The sequence below is a fragment of the Myotis daubentonii genome, chromosome 3 (genome assembly GCF_963259705.1).
Source record: "Myotis daubentonii chromosome 3, mMyoDau2.1, whole genome shotgun sequence".
NCBI classification, from domain to species: domain Eukaryota; kingdom Metazoa; phylum Chordata; class Mammalia; order Chiroptera; family Vespertilionidae; genus Myotis; species Myotis daubentonii.
Genome location: NC_081842.1, coordinates 180,467,036 through 180,485,814, shown reverse-complemented (window position 1 = coordinate 180,485,814; position 18,779 = coordinate 180,467,036). Strand labels below are relative to the sequence as shown.

Sequence of the window (18,779 nt, the reverse complement as noted above, 5' to 3'; positions counted from 1 at the left end):
GACCCACCCCGCCCCTCGCTCGGGCCCCGCCCCCGGCCCCCTCCCTCCCCTCCCCTCCCCTCCCGCCCGGGCTCCGCGCCCCCCGCCCCGCCCCCGCCCCCACCCGCGGCTGCTGGCCTTTGCCACCTGCCCCGCCACGCCCACCCCGGCGCTCCCGGCCCCGCCCCGCGCGCCCCCCGCCCCCCGTGTCTCCGCGCCCCCCCTCCCCCGCCCGCTGCACTGTGGGTAGGCAGCACCGCTCCGGGAGCCCGCGGTGGTGGCGGCGGCGGCGGCTGAGCGAGGCTGCGCGCGCCGAAGATGGCTGAGAAGCAGAAGCACGACGGGCGGGTGAAGATCGGCCACTACGTGCTGGGCGACACGCTGGGCGTCGGCACCTTCGGCAAAGTGAAGAGTTGAGTACCCTCCGCGCCGCGCCGGGGTCCTCCTCGCGGGGGCCGGGAGCGCGGAGCCGGGGAGCCGCGGGCGGCGGGCGGGCGGGCACGGGCCTGGGGCAGGTGGAGCGCCCGGGAGGGCGGCGGCTGGGGCTGGGGGACGAGGGCGCGGGCGCGGGCGCGGGCGCGGGCGGGGGCCAGCGTCGTGGGGCCAGGGCAGCGCCCTGTCGCCGGTCGGGGTTCGGGACCGGCTTCCCCCGGACCTGTGCCCCGGTCCCCGAAGCCGGGAGCTGCACTGTTGGGTCTGTGCCCTCGGGCTCTGCGGCCGTAGGGGCGGGCTGGCGATGCCACCCCTTCCGCGTGAGCTCGAGGTCCCACTTCGTGCCCGGTCCCTGTGGGTGCTTGACATGCGGTTTCATTGATCCCCACGGCAGCTGTTGCAGGTGTTGTCCTCGCCCTGCAGCTGACCAAACGGGGACCCCTGGTGGTTGAGGAGCACGCCCAAGGTCACACAGAAAGGGGCAGACCCGGGATGGAGTGCAAAATGTCCTCCAGTTCTGGCCAGGCTGGAGTCCCTGCCACCCCATTCTTTCCTGCTGCGCGACTCGGGCTGCTGGGCTGACTGTGGAGGGGCTGGGAGGTGGGGTGGGCTGACTGTGGAGGGGCTGGGAGGTGGGGTGGGCTGACTGTGGAGGGGCTGGGAGGTGAGGTGGGCTGACTGTGGAGGGGCTGGGAGGTGGGGTGGGCTGACTGTGGAGGGGCTGGGAGGTGAGGTGGGCTGACTGTGGAGGGGCTGGGAGGTGAGGTGGGCTGACTGTGGAGGGGCTGGGAGGTGGGGTGGGCTGACTGTGGAGGGGCTGGGAGGTGGGGTGGGCTGACTGTGGAGGGGCTGGGAGGTGGGGTGGGCTGACTGTGGAGGGGCTGGGAGGTGGGGAGGGCTGGCTGCTGGACTGACTGTGGAGGGCTGGGAGGTGGGGAGGGCTGGCTGCTGGGCTGACTGTGGAGGGGATGTGGAGGGGCTGGGAGGTGGGGAGGGCTGGCTGGTGGGCTGACTGTGGAGGGGGTGTGGAGGGGCTGGGAGGTGGGGAGGGCTGGCTGGTGGGTAGACTGTGGAGGGGATGTGGAGGGGCTGGGAGGTGGGGAGGGCTGGCTGCTGGGCTGACCATGGAGGGGATGTGGAGGGGCTGGGAGGTGGGGAGGGCTGGCTGCTGGACTGACTGTGGAGGGGATGTGGAGGGCTGGGAGGTGGGGAGGGCTGGCTGGTGGGCAGACTGTGGAGGGGATGTGGAGGGGCTGGGAGGTGGGGAGGGCTGGCTGCTGGGCTGACCATGGAGGGGATGTGGAGGGGCTGGGAGGTGGTGAGGGCTGGCTGCTGGGCTGACTGTGGAGGGGATGTGGAGGGGCTGGGAGGTGTGGTGGGCTGGCTGCTGGGCTGACCATGGAGGGGATGTGGAGGGGCTGGGAGGTGGGGAGGGCTGGCTGGTGGGCAGACCATGGAGGGGATGTGGAGGGGCTGGGAGGTGGGGAGGGCTGGCTGGTGGGCAAACCATGGAGGGGATGTGGAGGGGCTGGGAGGTGGAGAGGGCTGGCTGGTGGGCAGACCGTGGAGGGGATGTGGAGGTGCTGGGAGGTGGAGTGAGCTGGCTGCTGGGCTGACTGTGGAGGGGATGTGGAGGGGCTGGGAGGTGGGGAGGGCTGGCTGGTGGGCAGACTGTGGAGGGGATGTGGAGGGGCTGGGATACTGCTGCCTGGGGTCAGGGGTTGATTGGAACTGCGGAGTCTGAAGGTTGGTTGGCGTGTGTGAAATGGTCTGGGGGGTGGGTGGGGTGGGGTGGGGTACGGGGATGGAGGGAGAAAAAAGGTTCCTTGGTGTCGCCTCTCGTGGGGGTGTGGGCCTCGGAGGCCAGAGCTGCTAAAGCAGATTCTACTGAGGTCTGTTTTTGTTGGTGATGGAATCCCACTTTGGGTGGAGGAAAACAGGCCGCCTTAGAAATTTTTTACTTCTTACTAGTTAAGTATTAAACTTTACTTTTTGTGTTGTTAACAAAAGTCACATGGGATTTAGTTAATTTTCCCTCTCCCCAGAACTCGAGCCAGCTTATTAAAAATACTCTCCATTTGATTGTTGCAAATCCAGAATTATAAGTAAAACGTTGGCTTCCCCCCCCCCCTCCCTTCTTTTTGTTTTTTGCTATAGAAATGTTGGCTAGGCAGCCTGGAGACTATTGAGGCTTCTATTTTCTTTAAAATTCATATTTTAATCTTAAGTTTGTTAAATAGAATGAACTCATTGTATATTTGTGGCAAGGATGAGCTTTTATTTCATATATCTGATACCCTTTCATTTTTTTAAAAACACTTACTGAACACCTACACTATGTTAGGCACTGTTGTAGGCAATGGAGATACAGCAAGGAACAAAACCAGATAAAAAGCCCCCCTTTTGTGGAACTTATACTCGCAGTAGGGGAAGAGAAACAGTGCTCACTATATGTATCAGAGAAAAATGCACCAGGGAAGGGAGGCCAGGGAGTTTTGTGAGGCTGGCAGTTTTCAATAAGGTGTCAGGCAAGGCCTCACAGACAAGGCGGTATTTGTGTAAAGACATAAAAAGTTTGTAAAATTCTTTAGAGTCCCATGAGGGCTGTGAAGTTCTAGGTTATTTTTGAAAAACCTCAGAAATAGGGTGGATAGTGAGGAGAATATATTTAGAATGAATGTAGGAAGATCCATGGGATTGGATTAATGCTTGAAATGTCATTAAAGATCATTGAGACCTATTGTGTTTCAACATTAGGAAGTTGTTACTCAAGCAAATGGTGCCTTCGATATCTGGACATGTACAGGGTATATAAGTTACCCTATTTCTTCCAAATTGTGTTAAAATTTTTGTTTATTTTAAAACATTCTTTAACTGTAATCTGAATGTAGACTAAACTACCCATCTAATCAATTGGCCCATTGCCAAAGCACAACTTAAATCTCTTGTATATAGTACTCGAGCTGCTTCCAGGCACTGGCTTCTTAAAATATAAACCAACGTAAGGTACTTTGATTTATGAGAAATCCTCTTCCTAGAGGGCCTCTAGCCAGTGAGCAACCATTCGTAGTGATGTTCCTAATACTGTGTTAGAGCCTCTGTATCGTGGTTTTCCCAGCCGAGGTTAGAATTAGTACAATTGTTTGTTTTTTTAAGTATTTTTATATTTTATTGATTTTTTTTTACAGAGAGGAAGGGAGAGGGATAGAGAGTTATAAACATCCATGAGAGAGAAACATCGATCAGCTGCCTCCTGCACACCTCCTACTGGGGATGTGCCCGCAACCAAGGTACGTGCCCTTGACCGGAATCGAACCTGGGACCTTTCAGTCCACAGGCTGACGCTCTATCCACTGAGCCAAACCGGTTAGGGCAGTACAATTGTTTGTTTAATAAAAATTATAGAAGTTGCTACAATTTAAAGTCATTCATTTAATTCAAGGGACAAGAAACAAAAGCACATGCATTGTTAAAAACAACTTTATTGAGGTATATTTTACATATAAAATTCACTCATTCCAAGTGTACAATTCAGTGATTTGTAGTAACTTTACCAAGTGGCTCAACTTTCATAAATCAATTTTAGAAGATTTTCATCACCACAGTAGGATCCCTCATGCCCATTTATAGTTAACTAGAGGCCTGATGCACTAAATTTGTGTAAGAGGAGGCCTTCCTTCCACTGGCTGCCAGCACCGGCTTCCCTCTGGCACCTGGGACCCGGATTTCCCTCTGGCTGCTGGCAGACACCCAGGACCCAGGCTTCCCTCGCAGCCCTGGTTTGGTCCGGAAGGTTGTCTGGAAGGATGTCTAGTCGAATTAGCATATTATGCTTTTATTATTATAGATTCTCATTCCTACCCTCAGCCCCAGAAAACCAATAACATTTTCTGTCTATAAATTTTCTTTCTCTGGACACTTATAAATGGGATCATTCAATATAGAGTCTCTCATATCTGGCTTCTTTAATAATATTTTTGAGATTGATGCCTGGCATAACATGTGCCAGTAGTTTGTTCCTTTTTATTGCTGAACAATATTCCAATGTAGGTATGTCAGTCTGTCTATACCTTCACCAGATGATGGACATTGTTTTCAGTTTCAGGTTATTACAAATAATGCCACTACAAGCATTCACATGCAAGTCTTTGTATGGACATATGTTATCATAGTATCTTTGGTAGATAACTAGGAATAGAATTGCTGGGTCATATCATAGTTTTATGTTGAGCTTTTTGAGATACTGCAAACTGTTTTCCAAAGTAGTCGTACTATTTTACAGTCCCTTCAACAGCGTATGAGGGTTCTCATTTTGCCACATCCACATCCACATTTGTTATTGTCTATCTTATAGCCATTCTAACGTGTGTGAAATGGTATCTCATTGTGGCTTTAATTTACATTTCCCCAATGACCACTGATGTTGGAACACCTTTCATGTACTTATTAGCCATTTGTATGTCTTCTTGGATAAGATGTCTACTCCAATGTTTACTTATTTTTTTTTTTTATTGGATTGTTTGCCATCGCTTAAGTTGAGTTATAAGAATATTTTATAAATTCGGATACAAGTCCCATATTGAATACGTTTTGCAAATATTTTTCCCGAGTCTATTGTTTGATGATTCATTTTCTTAATGGTATCTTTTGAAGTATAAAAGTTTTGAATTTACATGAAGTATAATTTATTGATTATTTTTCTGTTATGGACCATACTTTTGGTGTTATATCTAACAAATTGTTGCTTTAGGTCTCAAGGATTTTCTTTTATGTTGTCGTCTACACGTTTTATTGTTTTAGCTCTTACATTTATATCTATGACCCATTTGAGTTAATTTTTGAATATGGAATAAAATGAGGGTCTAAGGTCAATTTTTTGAATGTGTATATCCAATTGTCCAGCACCTTTTGTTGAACACCCATGCATTTTTTTATTGTCATAGATTTAGACTTTGTATGGTTAATTTCTACTAAAAAATTAATAAATTATTTAGTTTTATATGGCTATAGAAACATGGAAATTGAGGAATATCTTATGTGCCTTCTCTCGTTATTGTCATGTTAATTATAGATTTTGGAAATGGCAAAGTTTTTATTTAGTAGCACTAGTTTCAAGTTATTTTTTAAAAGTACATGGAAATTCTTTTCTATTTGTTGATAAATAACTAAAGCCTTATTTAAAATGTTCTTAGTTGAATTTTCTACTTCATTATTCTGTTGTAAGATTACTTATGGAAACATTATGTGGGCTGACAGAGTTTAACAGCAATACTTTTTACTTAAATTTGTTTTCCATATTGATCATTTCAGTTCTTATTCTTCCCAGTATAGGGTGGAACTGCTGTTTGAGAGCTCTTGTAGACTTGTTCAGTTCTTACATAAATTAGTAAAGGTGATAGAAATTTTAAAAGAATAGATCTGTTTTTTGTGTTATACAAAGAGTACTTGAAGAAAAAAAATACATTTGCAATGTAAAAATATTGTTTATTTTAAAAGAAGCCTGCATTTTCAAAGTGAGGACTGATTTGGTTTTTGAAATACTTACTCTTTATTGGACACCAAGGGATACTTTGCAAGCACACTAAGATTCTTTGTAGCCAGCAAAGTTACATCAAGGATTACTTTCTCATTACTTGAATGGCCCGCAGAATTGGCTTTCAAGAATTTAAGTAAATGTTTTACTAATTCCCCACCTGTTTTTGAGGTAACTAAAAAGATGAGCAAATGGAACTTTCATTGAAATTTTTTTTAACAAGCAGTGTTAGCTTTAAAAAAACACACCAACCAATAGTTTATTGATGTGTAGAGAAAGAGGGAGGGGCAGGGAGGTAGAGAAAAATCAATGTGAGAGCACAACATTGATCTGCTGTTTCATGCATCCAGGCATGTGCCCTGACCAGGAATCAAACCAGCAGCTTCCTGGTACATGGGAGGACACCCAGCCAACAAAGCCACACCAGCCAGGGTGCAATGTTGCCGTTTAAAAAATGTGAATACATGTCTCAAATGTAAATTGAATTCCAGACAACTACCTGGTCAGTTGTTGGACCTGAATGTTGTCCTGTGGTATTTTGGGCCCTTGCTGGGGTTGTTTCTGACTCCCATGTAGTGTCAAGGACTGAACAATACATTTAACTTCTTTGGACCTTGTTTTCTTCTCCTAAAAGAGAATACTGTAACGTGCAGTCAGTCTGTCAGGGCCTTTACAACTTGATCATTAAACTGATTTTTAAAAAGATTTAATTTAAAAAATGGTTGTGTTTAATTTTTTTCCTTCTGGTTTAATGGAAATTTGAATTACTGAAGACCAGAGCTGAAATACACATGTAATGTAGAACAAAAGAAAAAGAAAATGCGTTTGTGACACTTTAGTGATAAAAGTTACAACTTGATTTAGTTTTTACTATATTCTAAGTACTATAGAGTAATTCTGAGTTTGGCATTATCTCCATTTTACACAGGAAGTATTGAAGGTCAGATACTTACGGTAAGTGAGTTACCCAAGGTTACATTGCTAGTAAGTGGCAGAATGGGCAATTAAATTCAGGGCTCCCTGACTCCAGAGTCTGTGCTATATGGAATGCACAGTCAAAATGCATACATATGTAGTATGTTATCTTGTGAGTTTCAAACCTACAAGGATATAATTTTACATGTTCTTAGATATTTATCAAGGATTGAGAAAATAGATTTAAATGTCTTTATTTTAGTTCATATTTAGGGAGAATGAAAAGATTTTTTGAAACTTCATATGTCTACTTAAAATGTGTATTTTTATATTCCCAACTTTTACTCTTATACCTCAATCCATTCCATTTCTTATGTGATGAATATGCTGAATTCTATCCCAAATTTGTTAGAAAGACTAGGTATTTCAGGTTTTTTACCTATAACAGTAACCTTGACTAAGATTACCAGTAGCCTTTAGTCATCATACTAAAGAGAACTTGTAAAAATGATTTGGTATCCTAGAAAAAATATTGATTTTGGAAAACATTAATTAGCCCTGGATTTTAATTCCATTGCATTCCTAGTTGTATGGCTTTGGGAAAACCATTAAATTACTTGGAGCCTGTTTCCTTCTTTTGTAAAATGGCCATAACAACACTTGGCCTACCTACTTTCTAGAGTTTTTATGAGGATTAAATTAGTTGAGGTACATAAAATGGCTTTTTAAAAAGATAAATTGCCATACAAATGGCTCTTGTGAATAAATTTCGCACTCTCTGTGAAGTGTTAAGTGTTCGCTGTGTTTAGAAATGCTGCCTTCATTTCTGATTTTAACTTTGAAACAGAGCTGTAATAACCTGCCCCTATTTTTTGGTTCTAAATGACTAATTTATTTGTGCTGTATGATACTTAATTATTAGTGCTTATTTTAAAATGCAGTATCCATTTTGGGTAAGTCATGTAATTTGTTTTCTCACAGATATGGAACATGAATAAAATAAGAATAAAATGGAAATAATGGTGAGCGTTCATATAAATTATTAGCTGAACTGATTTTAGTTTTGAAATAGTTCAAATAATGAAACCATTTTTTCTCAAATACTGGAAGATTAGTTTTTGACTCAAAATCAATTCAGTCATATTCCTTAAATAATTAGGTAAATGATGTGCTATTTAGATTTTTTTGTTTTGCTGTTATATCATTTATATTGTTTCAACATAGGTAAATGTGTTCCTAACTTCTGAATGAACTTTGTTCATTTTGTGAGATCAGTTGACTGACTCTCAAAAGGAAACAATGTTATAAGTGTGAATAGATTCAGAGTAAGTCCACAAAGGCAGCATGTTATATAGTACAGAGAAAATACTAGATTTGGAGGACCTGGTGTGGAACTTTAGCTGTGTTGTAAACCAGCAGTGTGGCCTTACGTCAAAGTCACTTGATCTATAAGAAAGAGAATAATACCATATGTCCCCTTACACAGTTGTCCGAAGTACATGAGAAAATGTAGAAAATACTCAAAAGTACTTAACTCTGAGGTACTTTTTTGTACATTAGGGTCTGTTGTGTACTTAAACTCATTATTGTCTGAGTGATGAGAATAATCTGTGATCTGATTCTGAGACCAAGAATTTGTTTGATGAGTTTAATGGGAAGAAGAGTTTACCATCTCTTGTTTTGTTTTTCCCAGGTCTTCTTTCATATTTCATTCAAATATGTACAGAAAACTCTAATTCTTTAGGTGCTGCTTCCTCATCATCCTCTCCTGTACACCACTTGCAATGCATGTATGCAACACTAACATACACATTCCAGATTTCCTGGTGGCAGTCATACAACTCACCAAGGGAGGAAAGTGTGAGCAGCAGCTGGCAGTTTGCATGCATGGATCATTTTTAAGGCTATATCTCCTTAAAGTAGAACCAAAATCTATATAATAAAAGCCTAAGTGACTGTCACATCTGAAACAACCGAACAGATGACCGAACAGGCCGCGTGGGGCGACCAGGCCGGCAGGGGGGTTAGTGAGGGATGACCAAATGACTGAACAGCAGGCTGCGTGGGGCCACCAGGCCAGCTGGGGGGGCCATGAGGGGCGACCAGGCCAGTGGGGGGAGGGGGGTGCAGTTGGGGGCCATAAGGCTGGCCGGGGAGGGCAGTTAGGGGTGATCAGGCTGGCAGGGGAGGGCAGTTGGGGGCCATGATGCCGGCCGGGGAGGTCAGTTGGGGGCCATGAGGCCGGCCGGGGAGGGAAGTTGGGGGTGATCAGGCTGACGAGAGGGGCAGTTGGGGGTGAGCAGGCCAGCAGGCAGAGTGGTTAGGGGCGATCAGGCAGGCAGGCAGGTGAGCGGTTAGGAACCAGCGGTCCCAGATTGCAAGAGGGATGTCTGACTGCCGGTTTAGGCCCGAGGGGTTCCGGATTGGAGAGGGTGCTGGCTGGGCTGAGGGACACCCCCCTCTCCCCGTGCATGAATTTCTTGCACCAGGCCACTAGTAATAAATAAAATTCATTTTTAAAAAGTACAGAAAATATAGATGGAGCTAAAAATGCCTTCCTACAAACTTTGTCCTAAGAGATCGATGTAAATTAGAAAGGATTGTTGTAGTTTAATCATATACTGAGGTAATTACCTCACTTCTTTGGACTTTCTCCCTTTTCCATGCTAACACAGCACTGCTTTATCTATTTTTTTGTTTGTTTTTAGAACACACCAAAATATTCACCTATCATGTGAGCCATGTTAGCTTTCCTTAAAGCATTTGGTAATACTGCTTTGTAATAATAACACTGTCCCATTTTTCTGAGATTCCTGTTGTTTTCTTGGTAGAAAAATACTTGTAGAGAAAGTAGTTAATATTTTAATTTGATTTAGCAGAAGATCTAATTTTAAATCCTTCAAGAGCTAATGAGTAAGTGGGTGGAACAAAATCTCAAAATTATTGAATGTGTTATAAAAATGAGAGCAAATCTCCCTAGTATATTTATTAGAGGCAAATACAAGAGAAAGCACCTTGAATCTGATTGAATATAGTTTTTTTTTACCTATCAGTGATAGAAATGCATATGCAAAGCAATGTGTTTATTTTGAAGTGTTGTGAACCACTTTATTTTTAGTATGGTGTTATTCAGGAAAGAATTTCAGGCAGCTCTTATCTCTGCTAATAATAGAAACCTTCTTCACCCCTTCACAGGAACAGTATTTTTGCTTAAGTGGTGTCTTATGTTTAACAGTGTTTGCCTCTGATACATTTTACTGTATTTCTTTTGGTGATGCCTTTGTTTTTAAAATAATAATTATTTGCCCTTAGAGTTTTAAAACAACCTTTTGTATAGTTAAAAATAATTATCAGATCTTGCTATAAGTTGACTTATCCTGAATGCCAGTGTATCATTTTATTGAAATACTTTTTTTCATAATCCTTTTTTCTCCATACTATTAGCAGAACCATGAGCAATATGTTTTCATTTTACATCTCTCCATTTCTAAATTACAAATCAATTATAAGGTAGTTATCTAGCTATCATAATTGAAATTAGTGCAATAAAATATTTTAAATACACCATATACTTTTTCTAGTTTCCTACTTTATCTGATAAATACCTTATTAGTTAATTTTATTTTCTTTCTTAATGTGTTTGATTATAACTTGATATTGTATGGTATTCTATAATTGACTTCAGTTCCCAGACTCAGTTAATGAAATAATAGAATATATATTAAGCATTTACTGTGTTTAGTCATATTGGATTTTAAACATACATTTCCACAAGTGTTAAAAATGATATTACAAAAGGTGATTTACTAGTTGAAAACAGTGGAAACTAATCATCACAGAATTTACTTAAGTTATTCTTGCCTGACATTTGAATTCTAAGTCAACTAAGATATGGTTAACCCACCTTTTTACTCAGGTGCTCTACTAGTTCACAGTTAGGTAGTATAACAGTTATATGCTATGAACTTGATTTCAGCAAGAAATTAGACTTGTATTATAGTAGCTTTGTGGATAAGATGAAGAATTATGCTCTGAATGGCTTATCGCTGCTGAACAAATGGTTCCAAAGAAGTTAGGTGTCATCCCAAAGGGAATCTCAGTCATTGACTCTATTTAAAAAGTATAGTAAATTTCCCATTATTGTGCATACATTTTTTTCCAGTGTAATTGACTTTCATACCTGGCTATGACTTCTAACTTGTATGAAATTAACCTTAATCATGAACATTTAGAAAATCTGGAGAAAATTTAAAAATCTGTTTGAAGGCAGCCAGGACTTCAGTGGTCAGTAGAAGAAAAATGAGCCTAACATTTTATTTGACTTTTGAGTTATTTGCTAATTTGTAATAATAGTAAATGTAAGAGTCTAAGCAGAGAGCAGTGGCTAAAAGGCAGAAAAGCTAAGCAGAGTTTAAGTCCTGGGGACTTAAAACAGGTTTTCAGCTTATCAAGAAGAGTCCCTGGTAAACAGTTGGGTTTTGGTTGCAATTCCCTAAAGACATACTCTTCCTAGAATCAGATTAATCCTATTAAGATGATCTGCCTCATATTTATTCTCTGGAGGAAAATTAAATCAGCTGGTGCCTCTACAGTTTTTTCACACACAATATTCAGCATTCCAGTAGATAAGGCCAAGACAATAGAAACAAACTCATACTAGTAGATAAGACACATATAAAGTTATCAGACATGGAGTTTCAAATAACTTTGAATAATATGTTCAAGATGGAGAATTTTAGCACAGAAGTGGAATCTATAAAAAAATAAAGGATTTTTATAACAGAAAAGTAAAATAATTGAGTTAGTACTATGTTGAAGAGAAGATTAGTGAACTGGAAGATAGGTTATAAGAAAGTATCCAGACTGAGGCATAGATAGCAAAACTGATGGAAAGAAAGTATAAGAGACATATGGAAATACAATGAAAAGTCTAACATATATATTATTGGAACCTGTAGAGAAAAAGTTAATTGCAGGCTTATTTTCCCCCTACCCCAGTGGAAAGATGACTTCAAGTTTAAACACAGTTTCTCCCAGCATCTACCAAGATAAATGTGATTTGCTTTTTTTTGTTTTGTTTTGTTTTGTTTTTACTTCTGTTATCAGACAATAGTAAATACTAGTGTTGTGAAAATGATCGGGAGGATTATGGACTGGGAGGATTATGAAGAGACTTGTTAATACTTAAGGGACTACATTACCATTACTTTTTTTATCAGTATAAAATTTGTAGGGAAAGAGACCTCTAGCTTCCCTGATGATGTCTCTCCTAACTCAGTGCACCCCTGGTGAGGGGCTTAGAAGTTGTATGAATGGGCTGTTAAATGGTTACTGAAGTACATTTTATTCATGCGTATGGGTTTTAGTCCCCACAACCTGGTCTGCCCTGTGTGATGAAAGGTCCAGGAAGCAGCAACTGGATATTTTAAGGACTCCTGACAAAGATGTATTTGATTCTACCACGTTGATATGCTGTGTTTACATTCCCAAATCCTTCTAAAAAGCTAAATAAAATTGGTGTTAGATTACTGCCTATTGTGTTCTATGAATGTGAATGTCATTTTGAACCCAAGACATTGATAATCATACAAAGTAGTTACCATACAGTTCCAGAAGGAGAGGAGAGACTGAATGGGACAGAAGCAATATTTGAAGAGATAAAGGCAGAATAGTTTCCAAAACTAATTAAACAAATCAAGCCACAGATTCTGAAACTCTATGAATTCCAAGCAGAATAAATATAAGAAACCCATTTCTAGGTACATCAGTGGAAAACTGCTCAAAACCAGTTTTTTTGCTTGAGGCTTTCCGATACTGGAGTGGATTGCATCTGTCTCTGCAGGGATGGGAGAAATTGTTAAAAGAAAATCTTATGGCAGCCAGAGCATGAAAGATGTATATTATATTGTCTTCAAAGGAACAACAATAAGCTGACTTTCTTCACAAGAACAGAAAGTGAGGGAACAATGTAATGTTATCTTTATTTTTATTTTATTTTTTTGTTAATCCTCACTTGAGGATATTTTTCCATTGATTTTTAGGGAGAGTGGAAGAGAGAGGGAAAGACAGAGAGAAACATCTATGTCAGAGAAACACATCAATTGGTTGCCTCCTGCACGAGCTCTGACCAGGGCCCCGGGCCGGAGGAGCCTGCAGTCAAGATATGTCCCTTGATCGGATTCGAACCTGGGACTTTTTGGTCCCTAGGCGGATGCTCTATCCACTGAGTCAAACTGAGCCAAACTAAAGTACCCAACAAAAATATACTTTAAAAATGAAGGCAAATACATTTTCAGTTAAGCATCCTATATAATAAAAGCCTAATATGCAAATTGTCCCCTCTACTGGGAGTTCTGGGAGTTCGACTGCTTGCTATGATGTGTGCTGACCACCAGGGGACAGCACAGAACATGGCAGGCGTTGGCCACGCAGCACTGGCAGCAGGCAGCAGTGAAGACGCTGCAGGCCCTGATGAAAGCAGGACCAGGCTCCCAGGTGCTGAGGGATCTGGGCAGGGGCCCAGTGCCCCACCAATCTGATCGCAGGGTGACCAGCAGCTGCAGCGGGTGGTGGGGCAGCCACCCTGCTCCCTTAGCACCTGGGAGCCAGGAGGTGGCGGGGCGATAGGTGGGGTGATTGGGCCCCACAGGCAGCGACCAGAGGCAGCAGCGGGGGCGGGGAGGCAGGTGGCCGGGAAAGGGAGGGAGTACCGGCCGGCAGTCGGCAGCCACTAGAGACCCTACCAGTGCATGAATTTCGTGCACTGGGCCTCTAGTACTAGTATATTGAGAGAATGTACGATCACCAGCAGACCTAAAGTAAAGGGAACATCCAAGGGAATTCTTCAGGCAGAAAGACATTAATTATACAAAATAATAGTCTTATGAGATTTAAAATATATGTAGCCCTGGCTGGAGAGGCTCAGCTAGTTGGGGCATCATTCTGTACACTAAAAGGTGGCCAGTTCAATTCCCAGTCAGGTCACATACCCAGTTTGCAAGTTCTTTCCCACCCAGGTGCATGAGGGAGGCAGCCTATTGATGCTTCTCTCTCACTTCGATGTTTCTCTCCCTTTCTATCTAACAACAACAACAAAAGAAAATAATAAAGTACTTAAAATACATGTAGAAATAAAATACAGCAGAAAAAGTGGGAGAGGAAAAGTAGAGTTAAAGAGTGTTAGCATCCTTGTAATGTCTAGGAAATTATAAAAAACTAGGGGCCCGGTGCACGAAATTCGTGCACTGGGTGTGTGTGTGGGGGGGAGTGTCCCTCAGCCCAGCCTTCCCCCTCTCACATACTGGGAGCCCTCAGGCATTGACCCCCATCACCCTCCAATAGCAGGATCGGCCCCTTGCCCAGGCCTGACGCCTCTGACAGAGTTGTCAGGCCTGGGCAGGGGACCCTCATTTCCCCCCATCACTGGTTCTGCCCCCCGCCCAAGCCTGACGCCTCTGGCCCAGGCATCAGGCCTGGGCAGGGGACCCCCAGACCCCTCCGATTGCTGGCTCTGCCCCTTGCCCAGGCCTGATGCCTTGGCCAGAGGCGTAGACCCCCATCACCCTCCGATCACCTGATCGGCCCCTTGCCCGGGCCTGACGCCTCCACCAGAGGTGTCAGTCTTGGACAGGGGAGCCCCATCTCCCCCCGATCACTGGCTCTGGACCCCGCCCAGGCCTGAGGCCTCTGGCCCAGGAATCATGCCTGAGCAGGGGACCCCCATCTCCCTCTGATCGCTTGCTCCACCCCCCGCCCAAGCCTGACGCCTCTGACACAGGCTTCAGGCCTGGGCAAGGGGACCATCATATCCCCCCAATCCCCGGCTCCGCCCCCCGCCCAGGCCTGATGCCTTGGTCAGAGGAGTTGACCCTCATCACCCTCCGATCACCAATCACCGGATCGGCCCCTTGACCAGGCCTGAGGCCTCCGGCAGAGGTGTCAGGCCTGGGCAGGGGACCCCCAGCTCCCCGCGGTTGCCTCTGCCCCCCAGCTCTTAGCTCCCCCCTGGGTTTCCGATCACTGTCAGTGGCAGGGGGCTTCTTCCTGCTTTCCCTTTTGCCTCCCTGAATTGTGCCTACATATGCAAATTAACCTCCATCTTGTTGGCAGTTAACTGCCAATCATAGTTGGCAGTTAATTTGCATATAGCCCTGATTAGCCAATGAAAAGGGTATCGTCGTACGCCAATTACCATTTTTCTCTTTTATTAGTGTTGATAATAATTTATATTAGATTCTAATAAGTCTGGGATGCATGTTGTAATCTCTAGGGTAACTAAAATGAAAACCTAAAGGCCTAAATAAGAAACTTTCTCATTTTGTTTTAAAGTCATTTCACAGTTGTTCTTTAGAGAGAAGTTATATGGAACATAAAATTATATTCAGTAAATATATTTAATGACGATTAATGGGGATGAAAAGGGAGATGCTTGAAGGTAGGAAAAGAAAGAAGTTTGAGGATGGACACGAAGCATGTAGAATAAGATAAACACAGAAAGATAATAGACACATAAGGACCAGAGTTGGAAAGAGATCAGAGGGGAATGGTTTAAGATGCTTTGGGAGTGTTTCTGGCAGATTCTGCTTTCATATGGAGTGAGGATATCTCTGAACATTTTTTCAAATCTTTTATCTTTGGCCTCAATGCTAATGCTTTCTTTCACTAGCAGTTTTAAGTAATGACTTCTGTACTGGAAAACTTTTCCTGACTCCATGTAAATGATCCATCTTATATGATTATGTAAAAAGTTGATTGTCCTATGAATTCTTGATTGACTTAGATTGAAAGAAATTTTTTAAAGTTAGCCTATTCCTGGTGGAATCCATCTCTTCACTATGCCCTAATTTTCCAACTCAAGTGCTAGAGGTACAAGGATAAATATGCAAGTATGCATTTCCAATCCTATATAATAAAGAGGTAATATGCAAATTAACCCCCACACCCTCACAAGATGGCTGCCTATGACCAGGTCAGCAGCGGGGTTAGTGAGGTACAACCAAATGTCTGAACAGCAGGCTGCGTGGGGTGACCAGGCCGGCAGTAGGGCCGTGAGGAGTGACCAGGCCGACACGGTGGGGGGACCAGTTAGGGCTGACCAGGTCAGCAGGGGGGGCAGTTGGGGGCGACCAGTCCAGCAGGAGGAGTAGTAAGGGGTGACTAGGCCGGCAGAGGGGGCAGTTAGGAGTGACCAGGCTGACAGGGAGGGGGCAGTTGGCAACCTGGCCAGCAGCAGGGGGCAATTAGGGGCAACCAGGCTGGCAGGGGGGCAGTTAGGGGCGATCAGGCCAGCACACAGAGGCAGTGAGGGGAGATCAGGCCGGTAGGGGTGGCAGTTGGGGCGACCAGGCAGGCAGGCAGGTGAGTGATTAGGAGCCAGCAGTCCAGGATTGTGAGAGGGATGTCCGCCTACCGGTTTAGGCCTAATCAGTCCTAAACCGGCAGTCAGACATCCCCCAAGGAGTCCCAGATTGGAGAGGGTGCAGGCTGGGCTAAGGAGATCCCCCATCCCCCCATGCATGAATTTCGTACACCGGGCCTCTAGTATGTTATAATCAAGAGAGCCTGGTTATTGGGAGATAAAGTGGTGTGACTTTTGAGCTTGGGCTTTGGAGGCAAATATATCATCTTGCCAGTCATTGCTCAATAATTCCTAGTTTCCTCATCTGTGAACTAGGGTGTAATATTTACCTCCTAGAGTTCTGGTAGTATTTGTTTAATCAGTACCTCATCAAAAGGCATAAAGTCTTGCTTCCTGTTTAGAGAAATTTAAAATTGAAAGGACTTCCAGGAAAAGGAAATTTGGAGAACAGCAATGAGACTGAGTTTTGTTTGATCATGAGCGAAGAAGAAAGGAGCCTTGTGTTATTTTGACTTATATATGTGTCAGCAAGCAGGGCCTTGTCAGGTCTTAGTCAGCCTTTCTCATTTAGCTCAAGAGCCTTCACTTGTGAATCAGGTGAGTCATTTGACCCACACCTGTTCTGACCCTGCCATCACCAGTTTCCTGCCAGAAGAACACAACTCGATTATGGAGTTGGCTGAGGATTGATAAATGTGCCTCCCTCAGGGCCTAAAACTTATCCAGGCTCATTCCTCATTTCACTCATTTCTCCTTCCTAACATTTCCCTCCTCCTACTCTGTATACCTGTATTAAGGTCTCAATGTAAGATCGTTCCAATCATAACAGGAGCCTTTCAACTGAGGTAGTAAAAAATACCATTGTAACTGGAAGAGCTGTGCTTCTAGCATCTCAACACGGAATTCTGAGTCCATTCCCCGAACCCCAAATCAGTATTACATATGGCGTTTAGATTCCATAGTACTTATAATATGTGTTATTTTAGATGTTACGAGCGAAATCTTTTGTTGGAAAATCATAGGATACTGTATCATTTAGTCATCAAGAAACTAGGCTTTAGATCAGACAGACTTGGATTTAAATACTGATTTCATCCTTTACTAGTCATTTTTAATTTCTGTAAGCCTCAGTTTCCTCATCTATAAAATTTCCTCTCAGAGTTGTTTTAGGGTTAAAATGAAAACATATACAAAATATTTAGCATGTGTGCGTACACATAGACAGACACCTGCTAGTTGTCCTTCCTGGATTTGTAGGAAAGAATCATTAACTATCCTTAAATAACCCCCACTACAAATGACCCTGGAGCTTGTTACTGAAGTTGTATGCATGCCTCTGAGAAAGATCTGGATTACAGAATAAATCTTTAACTACTGAAGGATGATGCCCATCTCTTTGTGGTCTTTCCTATGTTTTCAGTTGGAGAGCCTCCTGAGGGATTTAGTGTACATTTTTGTAACCTAAATTTTAAGTCATACTATCCCAAATGTACCCTGAAGTTTTTAAGACACTTCTTTCTGCTATGTTTGTTAATATGGTGATAGACTTGATTTTACTTACATATGCTAATAATTTCCTGGTAGAATATCACTATGAATGCCATATTCCAATGAGATAACCTCAACTGCCAACAAGTTTGCTTACAAACACATTTTGTACCTAGGTCAAGGACTTTTGTATAGGCATAAGAAATACCACATGTAACTACTAGTCCTGTGGAGCATATGAAAAAAAGCAGATTTTTTGTGTGTGTGCATGTGGACTGAAGCTTTCTCTTTCCTGACATAGTTCAAATTATTATACAGTACATCTGTAACTTTGATAGCAGAAGGACATTTTGACAACTCTTTGAACTTAGAAGATAAACATATTATAATTCAGTCCTAAAGTAATCAATACTTTATTTTTAATTGTTCCTTTTCTTTATTTTACTACTAGTGACCCAGTGCACAGATTCATGCACATTGAAAGGAAATTAATTAGAAGGTGGCCAGTGGGGCGGGACTGGGCAAGATGGGCCAGACACCACGCCCTGGAGCCAACCTCCGGCAGTCCCTCCCCAGCCGCCACACCTGGGGTGGTACCATCCATCAGTCTGGGGATCGGGCCAAAACCGACTCCCCGACATCCCCAGAAGGGTCCTGGAGTGCTAGAGGGTACTCTGCAAAGTTGCTTTCATACAGGGTGTGGAATGCAAATGCAAATGTGCAGTAAACCAGATTCAGGGCAGACAGTGCCCCAGCAGAAACATAACCCACGGCTGAAGGTGGAATTGTGTGGCCCGTAGAGGAATTGGGCTCCCTCCTCTCTGGTTCCAGGGTGCAACACCTGAGAACTGCCGCTGCCACACTGCAGCTTAGCAGCTCCTGCGTTGAACATCTGCTCCCTGGTGGTCAGTGTGCGTCATAGCTACAGGTTGGACAGACACTTAGCATATTAGCCTTTTATATATATAGACTAGAGGCTGGTGCACGGACTCGTGCACCAGTGGGGTCCCTCCGCCTGGCCCTTGCCCTCGCAATCCGGGACCCCTTGGGGGATGTCAGATAGCCAGTTTTGGC

At 43.8% G+C, this 18,779-nt stretch overlaps 1 protein-coding gene across 7 annotated transcripts in view; it reads left to right on the top strand.

Annotated features, from left to right (window-relative positions):
* The first annotated feature begins 217 nt into the window (after positions 1 to 217).
* The window catches only part of PRKAA2 (protein kinase AMP-activated catalytic subunit alpha 2), a 259,642-nt gene continuing 241,080 nt past the window's right edge, over positions 218 to 18,779 (top strand). For 5 of the 7 annotated variants that reach the window (XR_009451976.1, XR_009451975.1, XM_059689423.1 and 2 more), the window contains exon 1: positions 218 to 391. Coding sequence is in view for 4 of the 7 variants with exons in the window: in XM_059689423.1 (XP_059545406.1) it covers positions 298 to 391 (94 nt within the window). In the remaining 3 variants the exon portion in view is untranslated. The remainder of the gene's footprint in view (positions 392 to 18,779) is intronic. The other 2 variants (XR_009451974.1, XM_059689419.1) reach the window with 1 other exon arrangement.